This window comes from Triticum urartu, chromosome 2 (genome assembly GCF_003073215.2).
Source record: "Triticum urartu cultivar G1812 chromosome 2, Tu2.1, whole genome shotgun sequence".
Lineage (NCBI taxonomy): Eukaryota > Viridiplantae > Streptophyta > Magnoliopsida > Poales > Poaceae > Triticum > Triticum urartu.
Window position 1 is genome coordinate 34,753,656 of NC_053023.1, and position 19,760 is coordinate 34,773,415.

At 42.0% G+C, this 19,760-nt stretch overlaps 1 protein-coding gene across 1 annotated transcript; it reads right to left on the minus strand.

Moving 5' to 3' along the window:
- Positions 1-17,209: 17,209 nt before the first annotated feature.
- On the minus strand, positions 17,210-19,505 carry LOC125540884. Its single transcript, XM_048704417.1, has 4 exons — positions 18,895-19,505; positions 18,669-18,779; positions 18,216-18,522; positions 17,210-17,434 (listed from the first exon to the last, which is right to left on the minus strand). Exons 1-4 carry the CDS (start codon positions 19,432-19,434, stop codon positions 17,394-17,396), a joined length of 999 nt encoding a protein of 332 aa, XP_048560374.1. The 5' UTR covers positions 19,435-19,505; the 3' UTR covers positions 17,210-17,393.
- Positions 19,506-19,760: the final 255 nt, after the last annotated feature.

Consider the following 19,760-nt stretch of genomic DNA (forward strand, 5'->3'; position numbering starts at 1 on the left):
TTGTCCCTGAGTGACTTGTATTGTGTGAGAAGCCCACATATCTCAATGTACTCTGATACGTCTCCAACGTATCTATAATTTTTTTGATTGCTCCATGCTATATTATCTACTGTTTTGGACTATATTGGGCTTTATTTTCCACTTCTATATTATTTTTGGGACTAACCTATTAACCAGAGGCCTAGCCCAGAATTGCTGTTTTTTTGCCCATTTCAGTGTTTTGGAGAAACAGAATATCAAACGGAGTCCAAACAGAATAAAACCTTCGGGAACGTGATTTTCTCACCGAACGTGATCTAGGAGACTTGGACCCTACTCCAAGGAGTGAAAGAGGAGGTCACGAGGGTGGGGGCGCCCCCCTGCCTCGTGGGCCCCTTGGAGCTCCACTAACGTACTCCTTCCTCCTATATATACCTGAGTACCCCCAAACGATCAGAACAAGAGCCACAAACCTAATTCCACCGCCGCAGCTTTCTGTATCCACGAGATCCCATCTTGGGGCCTGTTCCCGAGCTCCGCCGGAAGAGGGCCGTCATCACGGAGGGCTTCTACATCATCATAGCCTCTCCGATGAAGTGTGAGTAGTTTACCTCAGACCTTCGGGTCCATAGTTAGTAGCTAGATGGCTTCTTCTCTCTTTTTGGATCTCAATACAAAGTTCTCCCCCTCTCTTGTGGAGATCTATTCGATGTAATCTTCTTTTTGCGATGTGTTTGTTGAGACCGATGAATTGTGGGTTTATGATCAAGTCTATCTATGAATAATATTTGAATCTTCTCTGAATTCTGTTATGTATGATTGGTTATCTTTGCAAGTCTCTTCGAATTATCCATTTGGTTTGGCCAACTAGATTGGTAGTTCTTGCCATGGGAGAAGTGCTTATCTTTGGGTTCGATCTTGCGGTGTCCTTTCCCAGTGACAGAAGGGGCAGCAAGGCATGTATTGCATCGTTGCCATCGAGGATAACAAGATGGGGTTTATTTCATATTGCATGAATTTATCTCTCTACATCATGTCATCTTGCTTAAGGCGTTACTCTGTTTTTAACTTAAATACTCTAGATGCATGCTGGATAGCGGTCAATGAGTGGAGTAATAGTAGTAGATGCAGAATCGTTTCGGTCTACTTGTCACGGACGTGATGCATATATACATGATCATGCCTAGATATTCTCATAACTATGCTCAATTCTGTCAATTGCTCAACAGTAATTTGTTCACCCACCGTAGAATACTTATGCTCTTGAGAGAAGCCACTAGTGAAACCTATGGCCCCCGGGTCTATTCTCATCATATCAATCTCCATCACTTTAATCTTGTTTTGCTTTTTTACTTTGCCTTTACTTTTTACTTTGCATCTTTATACCAAAAATACCAAACATATTATATCTATCAGATCTCACTCTCGTAAGTGACCGTGAAGGGATTGACAACCCCTAATCACGTTGGTTGCGAGTAGCTATCGTTTTGTGCAGGTACGAGGGACTTGAGCGTGACCTCCTACTTGATCGATACCTTGGTTCTCAAAAACTGAGGGAAATACTTACGCTACTCTGCTGCATCATCCCTTCCTCTTCGGGGAAAACCAACGCAAGATCAAGACGTAGCAAGAAGGATTTCTGGCGCCGTTGCCGGGGAATCTACGCAAAAAAGTCAACATACCAAGTACCCATCACAATCCCTATCTCTCGCATTACGTTATTTGCCATTTGCCTCTCGTTTTCCTCTCCCCGACTTCACCCTTGCCGTTTTATTCGCCCTCTCTCTCTATCCTCCCTCTCTATTTGCCTCTTTTGCCCGTTTGCTTTTCTTTGTTTGTGTGCTAGTTTGCTTGCTTGTCGCCATGGCTCAAGATAATACTAAATTGTGTGACTTCACCAATACCAATAATAATGATTTCCTTAGCACTCCGATTGCTCCTCTTACCGATACTGAATCTTGTGAAATTAGTACTGCTTTGTTGAATCTTGTTATGAAAGATCAATTCGCCGGCCTTCCTAGCGAAGATGCCGCTACTCATCTGAATAGCTTCGTTGATTTATGTGATATGCAAAATAAAAAAGATGTCGATAATGATGTCGTTAAATTTAAGCTATTTCCTTTTTCGCTTAGAGATCGTGCTAAAGCTTGGTTTTCGTCTTTGCCTAAAAATAGTATTAATTCTTGGAACAAGTGCAAAGATGCTTTTATCTCTAAGTATTTCCCTCCCGCTAAGATCATCTCTCTTAGAAACTATATTATGAATTTTAAGCAACTTGATCATGAACATGTTGCACAAGCTTGGGAGAGAATGAAATTAATGATACGTAATTGCCCTACTCATGGTTTGAATTTGTGGATGATCATACAATTTTTTTATGCCGGATTGAATTTTGCTTCTAGAAATCTTTTAGATTCGGCCGCGGGAGGCACTTTTATGGAAATCACTTTAGGAGATGCTACTAAACTCCTAGATAATATTATAGTAATCCTTCTAATAATTATGGGAATTCCTACAACAACTCTTATGGAAATTATAATAAGATGCCCTCTGAATTTGAGAATAGTGTTAAAGAGTTTATGAATTCAGAAAAGAATTTTAATGCTTTGCTTGAAGAGAAATTGCTTAAAGTTGATGATTTGGCTAGGAATGTTGATAGAATTTCTCTTGAGATTGATTATTTAAAGCTTAGATCTATTCCTCCTAAGCATTATATCAATGAGTCTCTCAAAGCCATGAGAATTTCCATTGATGAGTGCAAGGAAAGAAGCGCTAGGATGCGTGCTTCCAAAGATGCCTTTATTAAAGCGTGTTCTTCCAATACCTATGAAAATCAAGATGAAGATCTAAAAGTTATTGATGTGTCCCCTATTAAATCTTTGATTTGCAATATGAATCTTGGTGAAACTGAATATGATCTTCCTTTACCTAGAAGGCGTTCTAAAAATTCGGAGTATTTAGATCTTAATGATGAAATTGATGAAAGTGGGATTGAAGGAAATAAAAATCTAGATGTTGCTAAACCCAGTATATTGGATTTCAAGGAATTTAATTATGAAAGTTGCTCTTTAATTGATTATATTTCCTTGTTGCAATCCGTGCTAAATTCTCCACATGCTTATAGTCAAAATAAAGCCTTCACCGAACATATTGTTGATGCCTTGATGCAATCTTATGAAGAAAAACTTGAGTTGAAAGTTTCTATCCCTAGAAAACTCTATGATGAGTGGGAACCAACTATTAAAATTAAAATTAAAGATCATGAGTTTTATGCTTTGTGTGATTTGGGTGCTAGTGTCTCTACTATTCCCAAGACTTTGTGTGATTTGCTAGATTTCCGTAATTTTGATGATTGCTCTCTAAACTTGCATCTTGCGGATTCCACTATTAAGAAACCTATGGGAAGGATTAATGATGTTCTTATTGTTGCAAATAGGAATTATGTGCCCGTAGATTTCATTGTTCTTGACATAGATTGCAATCCTTCTTGCCCTATTATTCTTGGTAGACCTTTCCTTAGAACGGTTGGTGCGATTATTGATATGAAGGAAGGGAATATTAGATTTCAATTTCCATTAAAAAGGGCATGGAACACTTTCCAAGAAAGAAAATAAAATTGCCATATGAAACTATCATGAGAGCCACTTATGGATTGCCTACCAAAGATGGCAATACTTAGATCTATCCTCGCTTTTATGCCTAGCTAGGGGCGTTAAACGATAGCGCTTGTTGGGAGGCAACCCAATTTTATTTTTATTCCTTGCTTTTTGCTCCTGCTTAGTAATAAATAAATTATTTAGCCTCTGTTTTTGTTGTGTTTTTTTTGTTTAATTAGTGTTTGTTCCAAGTAGAACCGTTGGGAAGACTTGGGGAAAGTCTTGTTGAACTTGCTGGAAAAAACAGAAACTTTAGCGCTCACGAGAACTACTGTCATTTTTATTTGAAGAGTGATATTTAGTTAATTCTTTTTGCAGATGATTAATAGATAAATTCCTCACGTCCAGAAATTTATTTTAGAATTTTTGGGGTTCCATATCTTGCGCTACGTACAGATTACTACAGACTGTTCTGTTTTTTGACAGATTCTGTTTTTCGTGTGTTGTTTGCTTATTTTGATGAATCTATGGTTAGTAAAATAGTTTATAATCCATAGAGAAGTTGGAATACAGTAGTTTTAACACCAATATAAATAAATAATGATTTCATTACAGTACCTTGAAGTGGTCTTTTGTTTTCTTTCGCTAACGGAGCTCATGAGTTTTCTATTTTGAGTTTTGTGTTGTGAAGTTTTCAAGTTTTGGGTGAATTCTTTTGATGGATTATGGAACAAGGAGTGGCAAGAGCCTAAGCTTGGGGATGCCCATGGCACCCCCAAGATAATCCAAGGACACCAAAAAGTCAAAGCTTCGGGATGCCCCGTAAGGCATCCCCTCTTTCGTCCACTTCCATCAGTAATTTACTTGCAGCTATATTTTTATTCACCAACATGATATGTGTTTTGCTTGGAGCGTCTTGTATTATTTATGTCTTTGTGTATTAGTATGCCACAATCATCCTTGCTGTACACACCTTTTGAGAGAGCCATACATGAAATAAAATATGATAGAATACTCTATGTGCTTCACTTATACCTTTTGAGCTACGTAATTTTGCTCTATGTGCTTCACTTATATCTTTTGAGCGTTATAATTTTCCTCTATGTGCTTCACTTAGATCTTTTAGAGCACGGTGGTGGATTTGTTTTAAAGAAACTATTGATCTCTCATGCTTCACTTAAATTATTTTGAGAGTCTCTTAATAGCATGGTAATTTGCTTAATAATAATATGCTTGGTATTCAAGATTTGTGAAACTTTCTTTTGAGTGTGTTGAATACTAAGAAAAGATTGAAGCATGATAATTGTTTTGAGATATGGAGGTGATAATATTAAAGTCATGCTAGTTGAGTAGTTGTGAATTTAAAGAATACTTGTGTTAAAGTTTGTGATTCCCGTAGCATGCACATATGGTGAACCATTATGTGATGAAGTCGGAGCATGATTTATTTATTGATTGTATTCCTTATGAGTGGCGGTCGGGGACGAGCGATGGTCTTTTCCTACCAATCTATCCCCCTAGGAGCATGTGCGCAATACTTTGCTTTGATACCTTCTAGATTTTTGCAATAAGTATACGAGTTCTTTATGACTAATGTTGAGTCCATGGATCATACGCACTCTCACCCTTCCACCTTTGCTAGCCTCTCTAATACCGTGCACCTTTCGCCGGTATCATACACCTACCATACACCTTCCTCAAAACAGCCACCATACCTACCTACTATGGCATTTCCATAGCCATTCTGAGATATATTGCCATGCAACTTTCCACCATCTAGTTCATCATGACACATTCATCATTGTCATATTGCTTAGCATGATCATGTAGTTGACATAGTATTTGTGGCAAAGCCACCGTTCATAATTTCTTCATACTTGTCACTCTTGATTCATTGCATTTCCCGGTACACCGCCGGAGGCATCCATATAGAGTCATACTTTGTTTTAGAATCGAGTTGTAAATAAATAAAAGTGTGATGATCATCATTTAATAGAGCATTGCCCCCCCCCCCCAAAAGGGAGAAAGGCCAAAGGAAAAAAAGAAGGCCCCAAAAAAGAGAAAATAAATAAAAAGGGGCAATGCTACTATCCTTTTACTACACTTGTGCTTCAAAGTAGCACCATGATTTTCATAATAGAGAGTCTCTCATGTTATCACTTTCATATACTAGTGTAGAATTTACACAACACTCAGTAAAAAGAAGACATGTCCAGGGAAGAGTACGATGGGTCCTTCACTTGAAGGAAATACGCGCTAGAGGCAATAATAAAGTTGTTATTTATATTTCCTTATATCATGATAAATGTTTATTATTCATGCTAGAATTGTATTAACCGGAAACTTAGTACATGTGTGAATACATAGACAAACAGAGTGTCACTAGTATGCCTCTACTTGACTAACTTGTTAATCAAAGATGGTTAAGTTTCCTAGCCAAGTAGCCATGGACAAGAGTTGTCATTTGATGAATGGGATCACATCATTAGAGAATGACGTGATTGACTTGACCCATCTGTTAGCTTAGCGCTATGATCGTTTAGTTTATTGCTAATGCTTTCTTCATAACTTATACATGTTCCTGTGACTATGAGATTATGCAACTCCCGAATACCGGAGGAACACTTAGTGTGCTATCAAACATCACAACCTAACTGGGTGATTATAAAGATGCTCTACATGTGTCTCCAATGGTTTTTGTTGAGTTGGCATAGATCGAGATTAGGATTTGTCACTCCGATTGTCGGGGAGGTATCTCTGGGCCCTCTCGGTAATGCACATCGCTATAAGCCTTGCAAGAAATGTGACTAATGAGTTAGTTACGGGATGATGCATTACGGAACTAGTAGAGAGACTTGCCGGTAACGAGATTGAACTAGGTATTGAGATACCTATGATCGAATCTCGGGCAAGTAACATACCGATGACAAAGGGAACAACGTATGTTGTTATGCGGTTTGACCGATAAAGATCTTCGTAGAATATGTAGGAGCCAATATGAGCCTCTAGGTTCCGCTATTGGCTATTGACTGGAGAAGTGTCTCAGTCATGTCTACATAGTTCTCGAACCCGTAGGGTCCGCACGCTTAACGTTCGATGATGATCGGTATTACGAGTTTATAAGTTCTGAAGTACCGAAGGTAGTTCAGAGTCCCGGATGAGATCACGAACATGACGAGGAGTCTCGAAATGGTCGAGACTTAAAGATTGATATATTGGAAGGTTATATTCGGACACCGAAAGGGTTCCGAAAAATACCTGATACACTTCGGAACATTTCCGATGTCCGAATATAGTCGTCTAATAGATCAATCTTTATGTCTCGACCATTCGAGACTCCTCGTCATGTCCGTGATCACACCCAGGACTCCGAACTACCTTCGGTACATCAAAACACATAAACTCATAATACTGATCGTCATTGAACGTTAAGCGTGCGGACCCTACGGGTTCAAGAACTATGTAGACATGACCGAGACACTTCTCCGGTCAATAACCTATAGTGGAACCTGGATGCTCATATTGGCTCCTACATATTCTACGAAGATCTTTATCGGTCAAACCACGTAACAACATACGTTGTTCCCTTTGTCATCGGTATGTTACTTTTTCGAGATTTGATCGTCGGCATCTCAGTACCTAGTTCAATCTCGTTACCGGCAAGTCTCTTTACTCATTCCGTAATGCACCATCCCGCAACAAACTCATTAGTCACATTGCTTGCAAGGCTTATAGTGATGTGCATTACCGAGAGGGCCCAAAGATACCTCTCTGACAATCGGAGTGACAAATCCTAATCGGAGTGACACCTGTAGAGCATCTTTATAATCACCCAGTTACGTTGTGACGTTTGATAGCACACTAAGTGTTCCTCCGGTATTCGGGAGTTGCATAATCTCATAGTCATAGGAACATATATAAGTTATGGAGAAAGCAATAGCAATAAACTAAACGATCATATAGTGCTAATCTAACGAATGGGTCAAGTCAATCACATCATTCTCTAATGATGTGATCCCATTCATTAAATGACAACTCATGTCTATGGCTAGGAAACTTAACCATCTTTGATTAACGAGCTAGTCAAGTAGAGGCATACTAGTGATACTCTGTTTGTCTATGTATTCACACATGTAGTAAGTTTCCCGTTAATACAATTCTAGCATGAATAATAAACATTTATCATGATATAAGGAAATATAAATAACAACTTTATTATTGCCTCTAGGGCATATTTCCTTCAGTCTCCCACTTGCACTAGAGTCAATAATCTAGATTACATTGTAATGATTCTAACACCCATGGAGTCTTGGTGCTGATCATGTTTTGCTCGTGAGAGAGGCTTAGTCAATGGGTCTGCAACATTCAGATCCGTATGTATCTTGCAAATCTCTATGTCTCCCTCCTTGACATGATCGCGGATGGAATTGAAGCTTCTCTTGATGTGCTTGGTTCTCTTGTGAAATCTGGATTCCTTTGCCAAGGCAATTGCACCAGTATTGTCACAAAAGATTTTTCATTGGACCCAATGCACTAGGTATGACACCTAGATCGGATATGAACTCCTTCATCTAGACTCCTTTATTTGCTGCTTCCGAAGCAGCTATGTATTCCGCTTCACACATAGATCCCACCACGATGCTTTGCTTAGAACTGCACCAACTGACAGCTCCACCATTCAATAAAAATACGTATCCGGTTTGTGAGTTAGAGCCATCCGGATCAGTGTCAAAGCTTGCATCGACGTAACCATTTACGATGAGCTCTTTGTCACCTCCATAAACGAGAAACATATCCTTAGTCCTGTTCAGTTATTTCATGATTTCTCGACCACTGTCCAGTGATCCACTCTTGGATTACTTTGGTACCTCCCCGCTAACCTAATAGCAAGACACACATCAGGTCTTGTACACATCATTACATACATGATAGAACCTATGGCTGAAGCATAGGGAATGACTTTCATTTTCTCTCTATCTTCTGCAGTGGTCGGGCATTAAGTCTAACTCAACTTCACACCTTGTAACACAGGCAAGAACCCTTTCTTTGCTTGATCCATTTTGAAATTCTTCAAAACTTTACCAAGGTATGTGCTTTGTGAAAGTCCAATTAAGAGTCTTGATCTATCTCTATAGATCTTGATGCCCAATATATAAGAAGCTTCACCGAGGTCTTTCATTGAAAAATTCTTATTCAAGTATCCTTTAATGCTATTCAAAAATTCAGTATCATTTCCAATCAAGAATATGTCATCTACATATAATATCAGAAATGCTAGAGAGCTCCCACTCACTTTCTTGTAAATACATGCTTCTCCAAAAGTCTGTATAAAACCATATGCTTTGATTACACTATCAAAGCGTATATTCCAATTCCGAGAGGCTTTCCCTAGTCCATAAATGGATCGCTGGAGCTTGCACACTTTGTTAGCACCTTTTGGATCGACAAAACCTTCTGGTTGCATCATATACAACTCTTCTTTAAGATTTCTATTAAGGAATGCAGTTTTGACATCCATTTGCCAAATTCCATAATCATAAAATGTGGCAATTGCTAACATGATTCGACGGACTTAAGCATCGCTACGGGTGAGAAGGTCTCATCATAGTCAACTCCTTGAACTTGTCGAAAACCTTTTGCAACAAGTCGAGCTTCGTAGACAGTAACATTACCGTCAGCGTCAGTCTTCTTCTTGAAGATCCATTTATTCTCTATGGCTTGCCGATCATGGGGCAAGTCAACCAAAGTCCACACTTTGTTCTCATACATGGATCCAATCTCAGATTTCATGGCCTCAAGCCATTTTGTGGAATCTGGGCTCATCATCGCTTCTTCATAGTTCGTAGGTTCGTCATGGTCAAGTAACATGACCTCCAGAACAGGATTACCGTACCACTCTGGTGCGGATCTTACTCTGGTTGACCTACGAGATTCGGTAGTAACTTGATCAGAAGTTTATGATCATCATCATCAGCTTCCTCACTTACCGGTGTAGGAATGACTGGAACTGATTTATGTGATGAACTACTTTCCAATAAGGAAGTAGGTACAGTTACCTCATCAAGTTCTACTTTCCTCCCACTCACCAAACTCGTAACTCAAATATTCTCCTCCACGATCAGATCGTAGAAACTTATTTTTCTTGTTACGATGATTTTCCACTTCACTCAGATTTTTTCAACTTTTCAAATGTTTCAGACTTATGTTTCATCAAGTAGATATAACCATATCTGGTCAAATCATCCATGAAGGTAAAAAAATAACGATACCCGCCACGAGCATCAACACTCATCGGATCGCATACATCAGTATGTATTATTTTCAACAAGTCTGTTGCTCGCTCCATTGTTCCGAAGAACGGAGTCTTAGTCATCTTGCCCATGAAGCATGGTTCGCAAGCATCAAGTGATTCATAATCAAGTGATTCCAAAAGACCATCAGCATGGAGTTTCTTCATGCGCTTTACACCAATATGATCTAAACGGCAGTGCGAAAAATAAGTTGCACTATCATTATTAAACTTATATCTCTTGGCTTCAATACTATGAACATGTGTATCACTACTATCAAGATTTAACAAAAATCGACCACTCATCAAGGGTGCATGACCATAAAAGATATTATTCATATAAATAGAACAACCATTATTCTCTGATTTAAATGAATAACCGTCTCACATCAAACAAGATCCAAATATAATGTTCATGCTTAACGCTAGCACCAAATAACAATTATTCATGTCTAAAACTAATCCCGAAGGTAGATGTAGAGGTAGTGTGCCGACGACGATCACATCAACTTTGGAACCATTTCCCATGCGCATCGTCACCTCGTCCTTAGCCAATCTTCGCTTAATCCGTAGCCCCTGTTTTGAGTTGCAAATATTAGCAACTGAACCAGTATCAAATACCCAGGCGCTACTGCGAGAATTAGTAAGGTACACATCAATAACATGTATATCAAATATACCTTTCACTTTGCCATCCTTCTTCTCCGCCAAATACTTGGGGCAGTTCCGCTTCCAGTGACCAGTCCCTTTGCAGTAGAAGCACTCAGTGTCAGGCTTAGGTCCAGACTTGGGCTTCTTCACTTGAGCAGCAACTTGCTTCCTGTTCTTCTTGAAGTTCCCCTTCTTCCCTTTACCCCTTTTCTTGAAACTGGTGGTCTTGTTGACCATCAACACTTATGCTCCTTCTTGATTTCTACCTCCGCAGCATTTAGCACTTCGAATAGCTCGGGAATAGTCTTATCCATCCCTTGCATATTATAGTTCATCACGAAGTTCTTGTAGCTTGGTGGCAGTGATTTAAGAACTCTGTCAATGACACTATTAACTGGAAGATTAACTCCCAGCCGAGTCAAGTGATTGTGGTACCCTGACATTCTGAGTATATGCTCACTGACAGAACTGTTCTCCTCCATTTTGCAGCTATAGAACTTATTGGAGACTTCATATCTCAATCCGGGCATTTGCTTGAAATATTAACTTCAACTCCTGGAACATCTCATATGCTCCATGACGTTCAAAACGTCGTTGAAGTCCCGGTTCTAAGTTGTAAAGCATGGCACACTGAACTATTGAGTAGTCATCAACTTTGCTCTGCCACGTGTTCATAATATCTGGAGTTGCTCCTGCAGCAGATTTGGCACCTAGCGGTGCTTCCAGGACGTAATTCTTCTGTGCAGCAATGAGGATAATCCTCAAGTTACAGACCCAGTCCGTGTAGTTGCTACCATAATCTTTCAACTTAGGTTTCTCTAGGAACGCATTAAAATTCAACAGAACAACAGCACGGGCCATTTATCTACAACAACATAGACATGCAAAATACTATCATGTACTAAGTTCATGATAAATTAAAGTTCAATTAATCATATTACTTAAGAACTCCCACTTAGATAGACATCCCTCTAATCATCTAAGTGATCACGTGATCCATATCAACTAAACCATGTCCGATCATCACGTGAGATGGAGTAGTTTTCAATGGTGAACATCACTATGTTGATCATATCTACTATATGATTCACGCTCGACCTTTCGGTCTCAGTGTTTCGAGGCCATATCTGCATATGCTAGGCTCGTCAAGTTTAACCCGAGTATTTTGCTTGTGCAAAACTGGCTTGCACCCGTTGTATGTGAGCGTAGAGCTTATCACACCCGATCATATGTGGTGTCTCGGCACGACGAACTGTAACAACAGTGCATACTCAGGGAGAACACTTATACCTTGAAATTTAGTGAGAGATCATCTTATAATGCAACCGCCGTACTAAGCCAAATAAGATGCATAAAAGATAAAAATCACATGCAATCAATATAAGTGATATGATATGGCCATCATCATCTTGTGTCTTTGATCTCCATCTTCAAAGCACCGTCATGATCACCATCGTCACTGTCCTAACACCTTGATCTCCATCGTAGCATCGTTGTCGTCTCGCCAACTATTGCTTCTACGACTATCGCTACCGCTTAGTGATAAAGTAAAGCAATTACATGGCGATTGCATTTCATACAATAAAGCGACAACCATATGGCTCCTGCCAGTTGCCGATAACTGTGTTACAAAACATGATCATCTCATACAACAATTTATATAATCACGTCTTGACCATATCACATCACAACATGCCCTGCAAAAACAAGTTAGATGTCATCTACTTTATTGTTGCAAGTTTTACGTGGCTACTATGGGCTTAGCAAGAACCGTTCTTACCTACGCATCAAAAACCACAACGCGGTATAGTGATTGCTTTTTGATCTTCAGAAAGAACTCTGTTCATTGAATCCGATTCAACTAAAGTTGGAGAAACAGACACCCACTAGCCACTTGTGTGCGAAGCACGTCGGTAGAACCAGTCTCGCGTAAGCGTACGCGTAATGTCGGTCTGAGACACTTCATCCAACAATACCGCTGAATCAAGAATCAACTAGTGATGGCAAAGCAATATGTATATACCCACGCCCACAACTTCTTTGTGTTCTACTCGTGCATATAACATATACACATAGACCTGGCTTGGATGCCACTGTTGCGGAACGTAGTATTTCAAAAAAAATTGCCTACGCACACGCAAGATCCATATATGTGATGCATAGCAACGAGAGGGGAGAGTGTGTACACGTACCCTCGTAGACCGAAAGCGGAAGCATTTAGTAATGCGGTTGATGTAGTCGAACGTCTTCGCGATCCAACCGATCCAAATACCGAACGCACGGCACCTCCGTGATCTACACACGTTCATCTTGGTGACGTCCCTCGTACTCTTGATCCAGCTGAGGCCGAGGGAGAGTTTCACCAACACGATGGCGTGATGACGGTGATGATGAAGTTACCGACGCAGGGCTTCGCCTAAGCACTACAACGATATGACCGAGGTGGAAATCTGTGGAGGGGGCACCGTACACGGCTAAGACAACTATCAACTTGTGTGTTCTAGGGTGCCCCCTGCCCCCGTATATAAAGGAGCAAGGGGGAGGCCGGCCGGCCCTATAGGGGCGCGCCCCAAGTAGGATTCCTACTAGGAATAGGAATCCTATTCCTAGTAGGTTTCCAACAAGGAGGAGAGGGGGAAGGAAGGAGAGGGAGAGAGGGAGAAGGAAAGGGGGGCGCCACCCCCCCTTCCCTAGTCCAATTTGGACCCAAGGGGGAGGAGATATGCGGCCTACCCTAGCCGCCCTCTCTCTCTCCACTAAGGCCCATGAGGCCCATTAGTCGCCCCCGGGGGGGGGGGGTTCCGATAACCCTCCGGCACTCCGGTTTTATCTGGAACTTCTCCGAAACATTTCCGGTGTCTGAATATAGTCGTCCAATATATCAATCTTTATGTCTCGACCATTTTGAGACTCCTCGTCATGTCCGTGATCACATCTGAGACTCCAAACTACCTTCGGTACATCAAAACACATAAACTCATAATACCGATCGTCATCGAACGTTAAGCGTGCGGACCCTACGGGTTCGAGAACTATGTAGACATGACCGAGACACTTCTCCGGTTAATAACCTATAGTAGAACCTGGATGCTCATATTGGCTCCTACATATTATACGAAGATCTTTATCGGTCAAACCACGTAACAACATACGTTGTTCCCTTTGTCATCGGTATGTTACTTTCCCAAGATTCGATCGTCGGTATCTCAATACCTAGTTCAATCTCGTTACCGGCAAGTCTCTTTACTCGTTCCGTAATGCATCATCCCGCAACTAACTCCTTAGTCACATTGCTTTCAAGGCTTATATTGATGTGCAGTACCGAGAGGGCCCAGAGATTCCTCTCCGACAATCGGAGTGACAAATCCTAATCTCGATCTATGCCAATTCAACAAACACCATCGGAGACACCTGTAGAGCATCTTTATAATCACCCAGTTACGTTGTGACGTTTGAGAGCACACTTTAAGTGTTCCTCCGGTATTCGGGAGTTGCATAATCTCATAGTCATAGGACCATGTATAAGTTATGGAGAAAGCAATAGCAATAACCTAAATGATCATAGTGCTAAGCTAACGGATGGGTCAAGTCAAATCACATCATTCTCTAATGTTGTGATCCCATTCATCAAATGACAACTCATGTCCATGGCTAGGAAACTTAACCATCTTTGAATAACGAGCTAGTCAAGTAGAGGCATACTAGTGACACTCTGTTTGTCTATGTATTCACATATGTACTAAGTTTCCGGTTAATACAATTCTAGCATGAATAATAAACATTTATCATGATATAAGGAAATATAAATAACAACTTTATTATTGCCTCTAGGGCGTATTTCCTTCAGTACGTGTTTGCAATAAGAACTTACACAACGTCTTTTGTCTCACCCTCCCATTTGTGAGGGATCCTAATGGAAATTAAGGCTATCTAAGATACTCCTTTCATAAAGTACCGGATCAAAGCATTAACTTTTAATGAATACACATAATCCTCACCCCCTTTAATATCTTGATTATTGTCACTTCAGGGTCTTCTATCCAGAACAATAACATGTGCATACAACTGGCATGAATGATCCAAACACATAGATATTTATAATACATATGGTTCAGATCTAAAATCATGACACTCAGGCCTAGTGTCAAGCATTAACCTTAGCAAAGTCATAGCAAAATCAATCTCATAATATATATGATACTAGGCATTAAACCTTAACAATTCCGACAAATATTACATAAGAGAGCGCATCCAATTACCATCCAACCCATGAGCCTATAGAGAAATTACTCAAACATGAGTGTGGATCATGAAATTAACGATGGAGGAGTGACCGGGGATGTCGATGGTGAAGAATCAAGTTTAAGCACTGGTGGAAGTGTTTTAGATGACTTTAGGAGTTCTCTAAAACCAGCTACGGTGGAGGCCTTGGTGTGTGTTGGAAGTTATATTAAGGGTGCCCGCAAAAACTTGAATGTGGTGGTGTGATTTTCATATTTTTCTTGTTTTTTATCATCTTATGTTATTATCATGGCTAACTTTCAACCATTTAGGATGGAGAGGAGGATGTTCAAACTATCAAGTTGCCCAAGACGCCGTTCGATTGCAACTATTGGTAACTTCATTAGTTTCTATTTTTTCTTTACATATGTCACTTGTCATACGGGCCCAACAGTTACAACAACTATTGCTATCTGCAGACTCTCACATGGATGACACTATTTTGGTGTATGGAGAATGGTAAGGAGAACTGCATATGGATATATTTTGCATTGGATGTCAGACCTTTGTCTTCGTGTCATTGTCCTCATGTACACATTTAATAAATACTTGCATTTATGTTATTGCGGGGGAGCCTAAATTGTAACCATGCGGTTTATTCTGTTAAACTTGCAATATCATGGGACAGCCAAGGGTTGTCTTGGGCGCCACTTCTAGGAGATAGGGATAGTTTTTATTCTCTGTTTAAGATTGCATCTATCTCTATCCCAATCCCATGTAATCTCTCTCTCGGTTAATCCTGGAACTGAACGCCCATGTAACCTCCTCGAGAGGATCTTTCTCGCTGAATCAATATAACTGATACGTCTCAAACGTATCTACTTTTCCAAACACTTTTGCTCTTGTTTTGGACTCTAATTTGCATGATTCCAATGAAACTAACCCGGACTGACGCTATTTTCAATGGAAACAAGGTAGGGGGAGGGAGATTACATAAGCACAGGAGAGGAACAGCCGCCATGAGAGTACATCTTCTTTGTCACTAGGCTTAGATATCCTATGTGACCATAAGTCCAAGTCTTCTATGATGAGCTTGATAGTAGTGATGGAGTGAGTATCTTTGAAAGCTCTGGCATTCCTTGCATCCGAGATTCGCCACAGGATATAGACTAGAACAAACGGCCAAATGCGGTGACCTATTTGAGCTTCTAGTAGCATTCCCCAAAGATCGTTGGTGGGTGTGGGGGTTGGCATGAGCCCCAAATACTGCCACACCCGAGTAGAGTAAGGACATGTGATGAAGAGGTGTGAGGCACAGTCGGCAGTAAAGTTGCATCTAGGGCAAGGCGAAGTAGTTGCTTGTGTGCTAGGTTAGCCATGGTGTTGAGTAGATCACGAAAGGCTAGCCAGGCAAAGACTTTGATCATGTTAAGAAGCCTTGTTTCCCAAATAATCTTGGCATTGATGTCCTCGTCTTGCTCACGAAGGATGGCCTCGTATGCATTTTTGTGGAGAAGTCTAGGCCCCAATGAAGAAGTGAGCATCCTGGTCACCCGAGGCCGAGGGCATGACATCCTGCAACAAAGACATTAAAGATACCAATTCTGAAACAACAACAGAGGTTAGGCAATTATGCAGGTTAGATTCAATACTGAAACACACAATATATGCCAACAAACTGCCCAATCAAGTGGGAGAAGAGGTAGGGGAAGGAAGAGGCTAGTGGGGCAGGTGTATGAGCAACAACATGAGAACTTGGAGAAAAAATGGTATCTCAACTGCATGAGCAACAACAGTTGACGACGAACTCACGAACCCTGCATGTGTGTTAGGACAAAAGATATTTTTTGTAGCAGTGGGATTTGAGTGATGATTGTTTTGCATAAAAAGGAGTACTTGGAAACCGGAGCACGATAAACCTGTTGAGAAAAAATATATTATGTGTCAGTTATGGCCATGTGCAGTTCATGGCATATTTTTGACCATTTTGGTTTTGCCTAGCAGAGAAGGTGTAAGCTGTTGTGAACCAGCAAACTGTGCTTTGGTGATGTGGCACTTGATAAGAATTTCCCTTCTCCTAATTATCTAGGTTCAGATGATCCGACAGTGTTTACCCATTTGTTTACGGGTCCAAAATTGTCTTTGCGAAAGAGCCAGGCCAATCTGGCACTAGGTGCTATTTCTTTTTGAAGCTTCGGACTATTCTAGCATAAAACATTTGTTTCTTTAAGTCCAAGTTAAGGACTCTAAAACAGCAGAACGAAAAACATGATCAACAGCTCAAAGGAACAACCCACTGCATTCTGCATTCTGCATTCTTCATTTCTAAAAGGAATGAAGGAACATCAGCTCATTGCAAAAACTAATGTGTTTTCCAGTATGTGAAATGCATGTCCAAAAAAATTGCAGGACCATCAACTCATTGTCTACAAAGCCGTGGCCATCACATCACAGAGATGCATGTCAGAAGAGCTACTACATTCCAGCATCACAACAAAATTGTTCAGCCATTGGTCGCAACGCTTTCTGTAGTTCTAGAGCTGCTGAGTTTTCTGAATCTGTATCTATCAATCTATAGGCAAAAGTTGACGACATCATATCCGAGGCAGTGAAACTTGTGAACAGGTGAACTGTCGGACTCCCGCTCTGATCTTCCTCTACTGTGCATCGACATCTGGGTATCGCAGCGCATCGTAGCCTGAATTAGCAGAAATTATGAGTGAGTTAGGCAGCAGACCGATAATCAATAACAAGATCAAGAAGAAAACACCTGAAACAATGTAATGTGCAAGGAACTAAAGATTGTATACACTATCGTAAGTTACTACCTGAATTTTATTCATGGTTTAGAAAATTATTAGTATCTTCTCTGCAAAGGTGAAATGAGATGACTGAACTTGATTTGGCCTTTTAGCTTCTATAATTTCTACTAGCGGCAAACATATGGAATGAACGAACTGAATTATCTTAATCAAGAACAGAAATGTCCAACTAGCTTTGATAAATACACTATTTCCATCCAACTACTTTTACTTTCTATAGGACTACAGCAGTTTCAGACAATTCCCAGGTTCTAACAGAATGTATCATAATACTAAGATAATTTACCACTATTGAAACCTGAATTTTGTTCAGAGGTTATTCAAACACAAGCAAAATGGGCTAAATCAAACGGATATCATCACCATCTTCTCTGTTAAGGCTGAAAAGAGATGAATCAACTGTTAGTGTGATCAACCGAGTACAAGATTACAACAGTTGCAGACAGCTCACAGCCTCACACTAACAGTTTCAGACTTGAACAGATTCAGATAACTGTTTTTCAGACTAGAACAAATTCAGTAAACTGTTCTTCAGACCACAACAGTTTCAGTAAACTATATACCAAAGTGTGAATGTCGTGTGTAACAAATTCAGTCAAAGATTCACCACTAGGAGATATGTGCTTAGGAAGTTGGGGCATGGAGAGAGGCTCTCACCAGGGGTCCCGGCCAGGAAGACGACGATCTCGAGGGTCCCGCCATAGCCACCGTCGGGCAGGTTGACGACGAGCGGGGTCAGCCTCCCGTGGTGGCCTGCTCGGACGCACATGGCGATGTTCGGGTCGTCCTCGTCGATGTGGGCCGCCAGGTTGCCTCTCAGGCTGAACGCGGACCTCCCCCTGAACCAGAACTGGCGCCAGTCGTCGGCGTCGACCTCCTCGGGGTAGTACCCGTCCTCGAGCGCCAGCACGAACCGGATGCGCCGTCCGCGAGAACTGAATATGGCGGAGAATATTGGGCGATTCTGCAGTTGAATCGAAAGAGAACCATGGTTATGTTCTGGAGATCAAGAACTGCACGAAAATTCGGCAAGAACAGAAGTGCAGTTCAAATGAACGACGCCGAATAATCGATAGGAGCAATTCAAGAAGGGGGTCATGGCGAACTCACCGGGCTATGATCGGCAGGCATGGCCGCCTCTCCCGGGATGGGCTCGACGCCTCGGATCTCCCGTTCCGCTCCCCGGCGCGTGAATATGGCGGAGAGGTCTATTAGGGGAGTCTGCAGTCAACCATTAACCATATATAGTTATGTTCGGGAGATCTGCAACTGAAAGAAAGTAACACAATTCGCAATCGCCGAAAGCAATTCAAGAAGCGGGTCACGGCGAGCTCACCGGAAGCGGGCCAGGAATGGCAGGTATGCCCGCCTCTCTCAAGGGGATGGGCTCGACGATCCAGTACATCATGGAGCTGGCCTTGTCGTCCACGCTGACGCCGGTGGAGTTCCAGGGGAGGTACTTGCCGTTGGCGCGGAGGTAGCTGCCGCCGACGTGGCGGAGCATGACGACGTCGTCCGCGAAGCCCGACCCGACGGCCCGCCACTTGATGGCCTCCACCTCCGGCTGGTCGTAGTCGCGCAGCTCCGCTCGCAGGCCGTGGTGACCTCGCCTCGCCGGCGTGGCCGTGGCGGAAAGATAGCGGCCGTAGGCGGCGCTGTGGAGGAGCAGGTACGGGCCGTCGCCGTCGCGGTCTCCATTGCCGTCTCCTTCGCCATCGCCGTCTCCGCCGTCGTAGATGTGGACCGCCCACGCCGCATTCATGGAGGCGCGGGGCTGGCTGAGGGTGACGCTCTCCCCGTCGGCGGCGGCGTGGAGGTAGGTGCGCTGCACGCGGCTCCGCAGCCGCACGTGGTGCCCGTCCTGGAAGTGGTCCATCGTCGCCGGTGACGGAGGGCGGATGCGGTGGGCTGCTGCGCGGTGGGGAGAGGAGGGCCGGGGTTCTTGGTTTCTTGGGACTCCGGGGAGGAAAGCTGTTGGTTGTGGCGGTTGCGTTGGGCGCCAAAGGCGATGTATTTCAAGGCGCGGCAGGTGCGGACTTGCGGGCCGTATCCTCTCTGCCCAGCCCACACTACCGAACACCGTCTCTTCCTGCACAGGCCCGCACCAGCCTCTTTCCTTATCATAGTTGATATCGTCATTCTACTAGCAAATATGCCCGTGCGTTGCAACGGAAAAAAAGATACATCAAGGTAGCCCAGTAG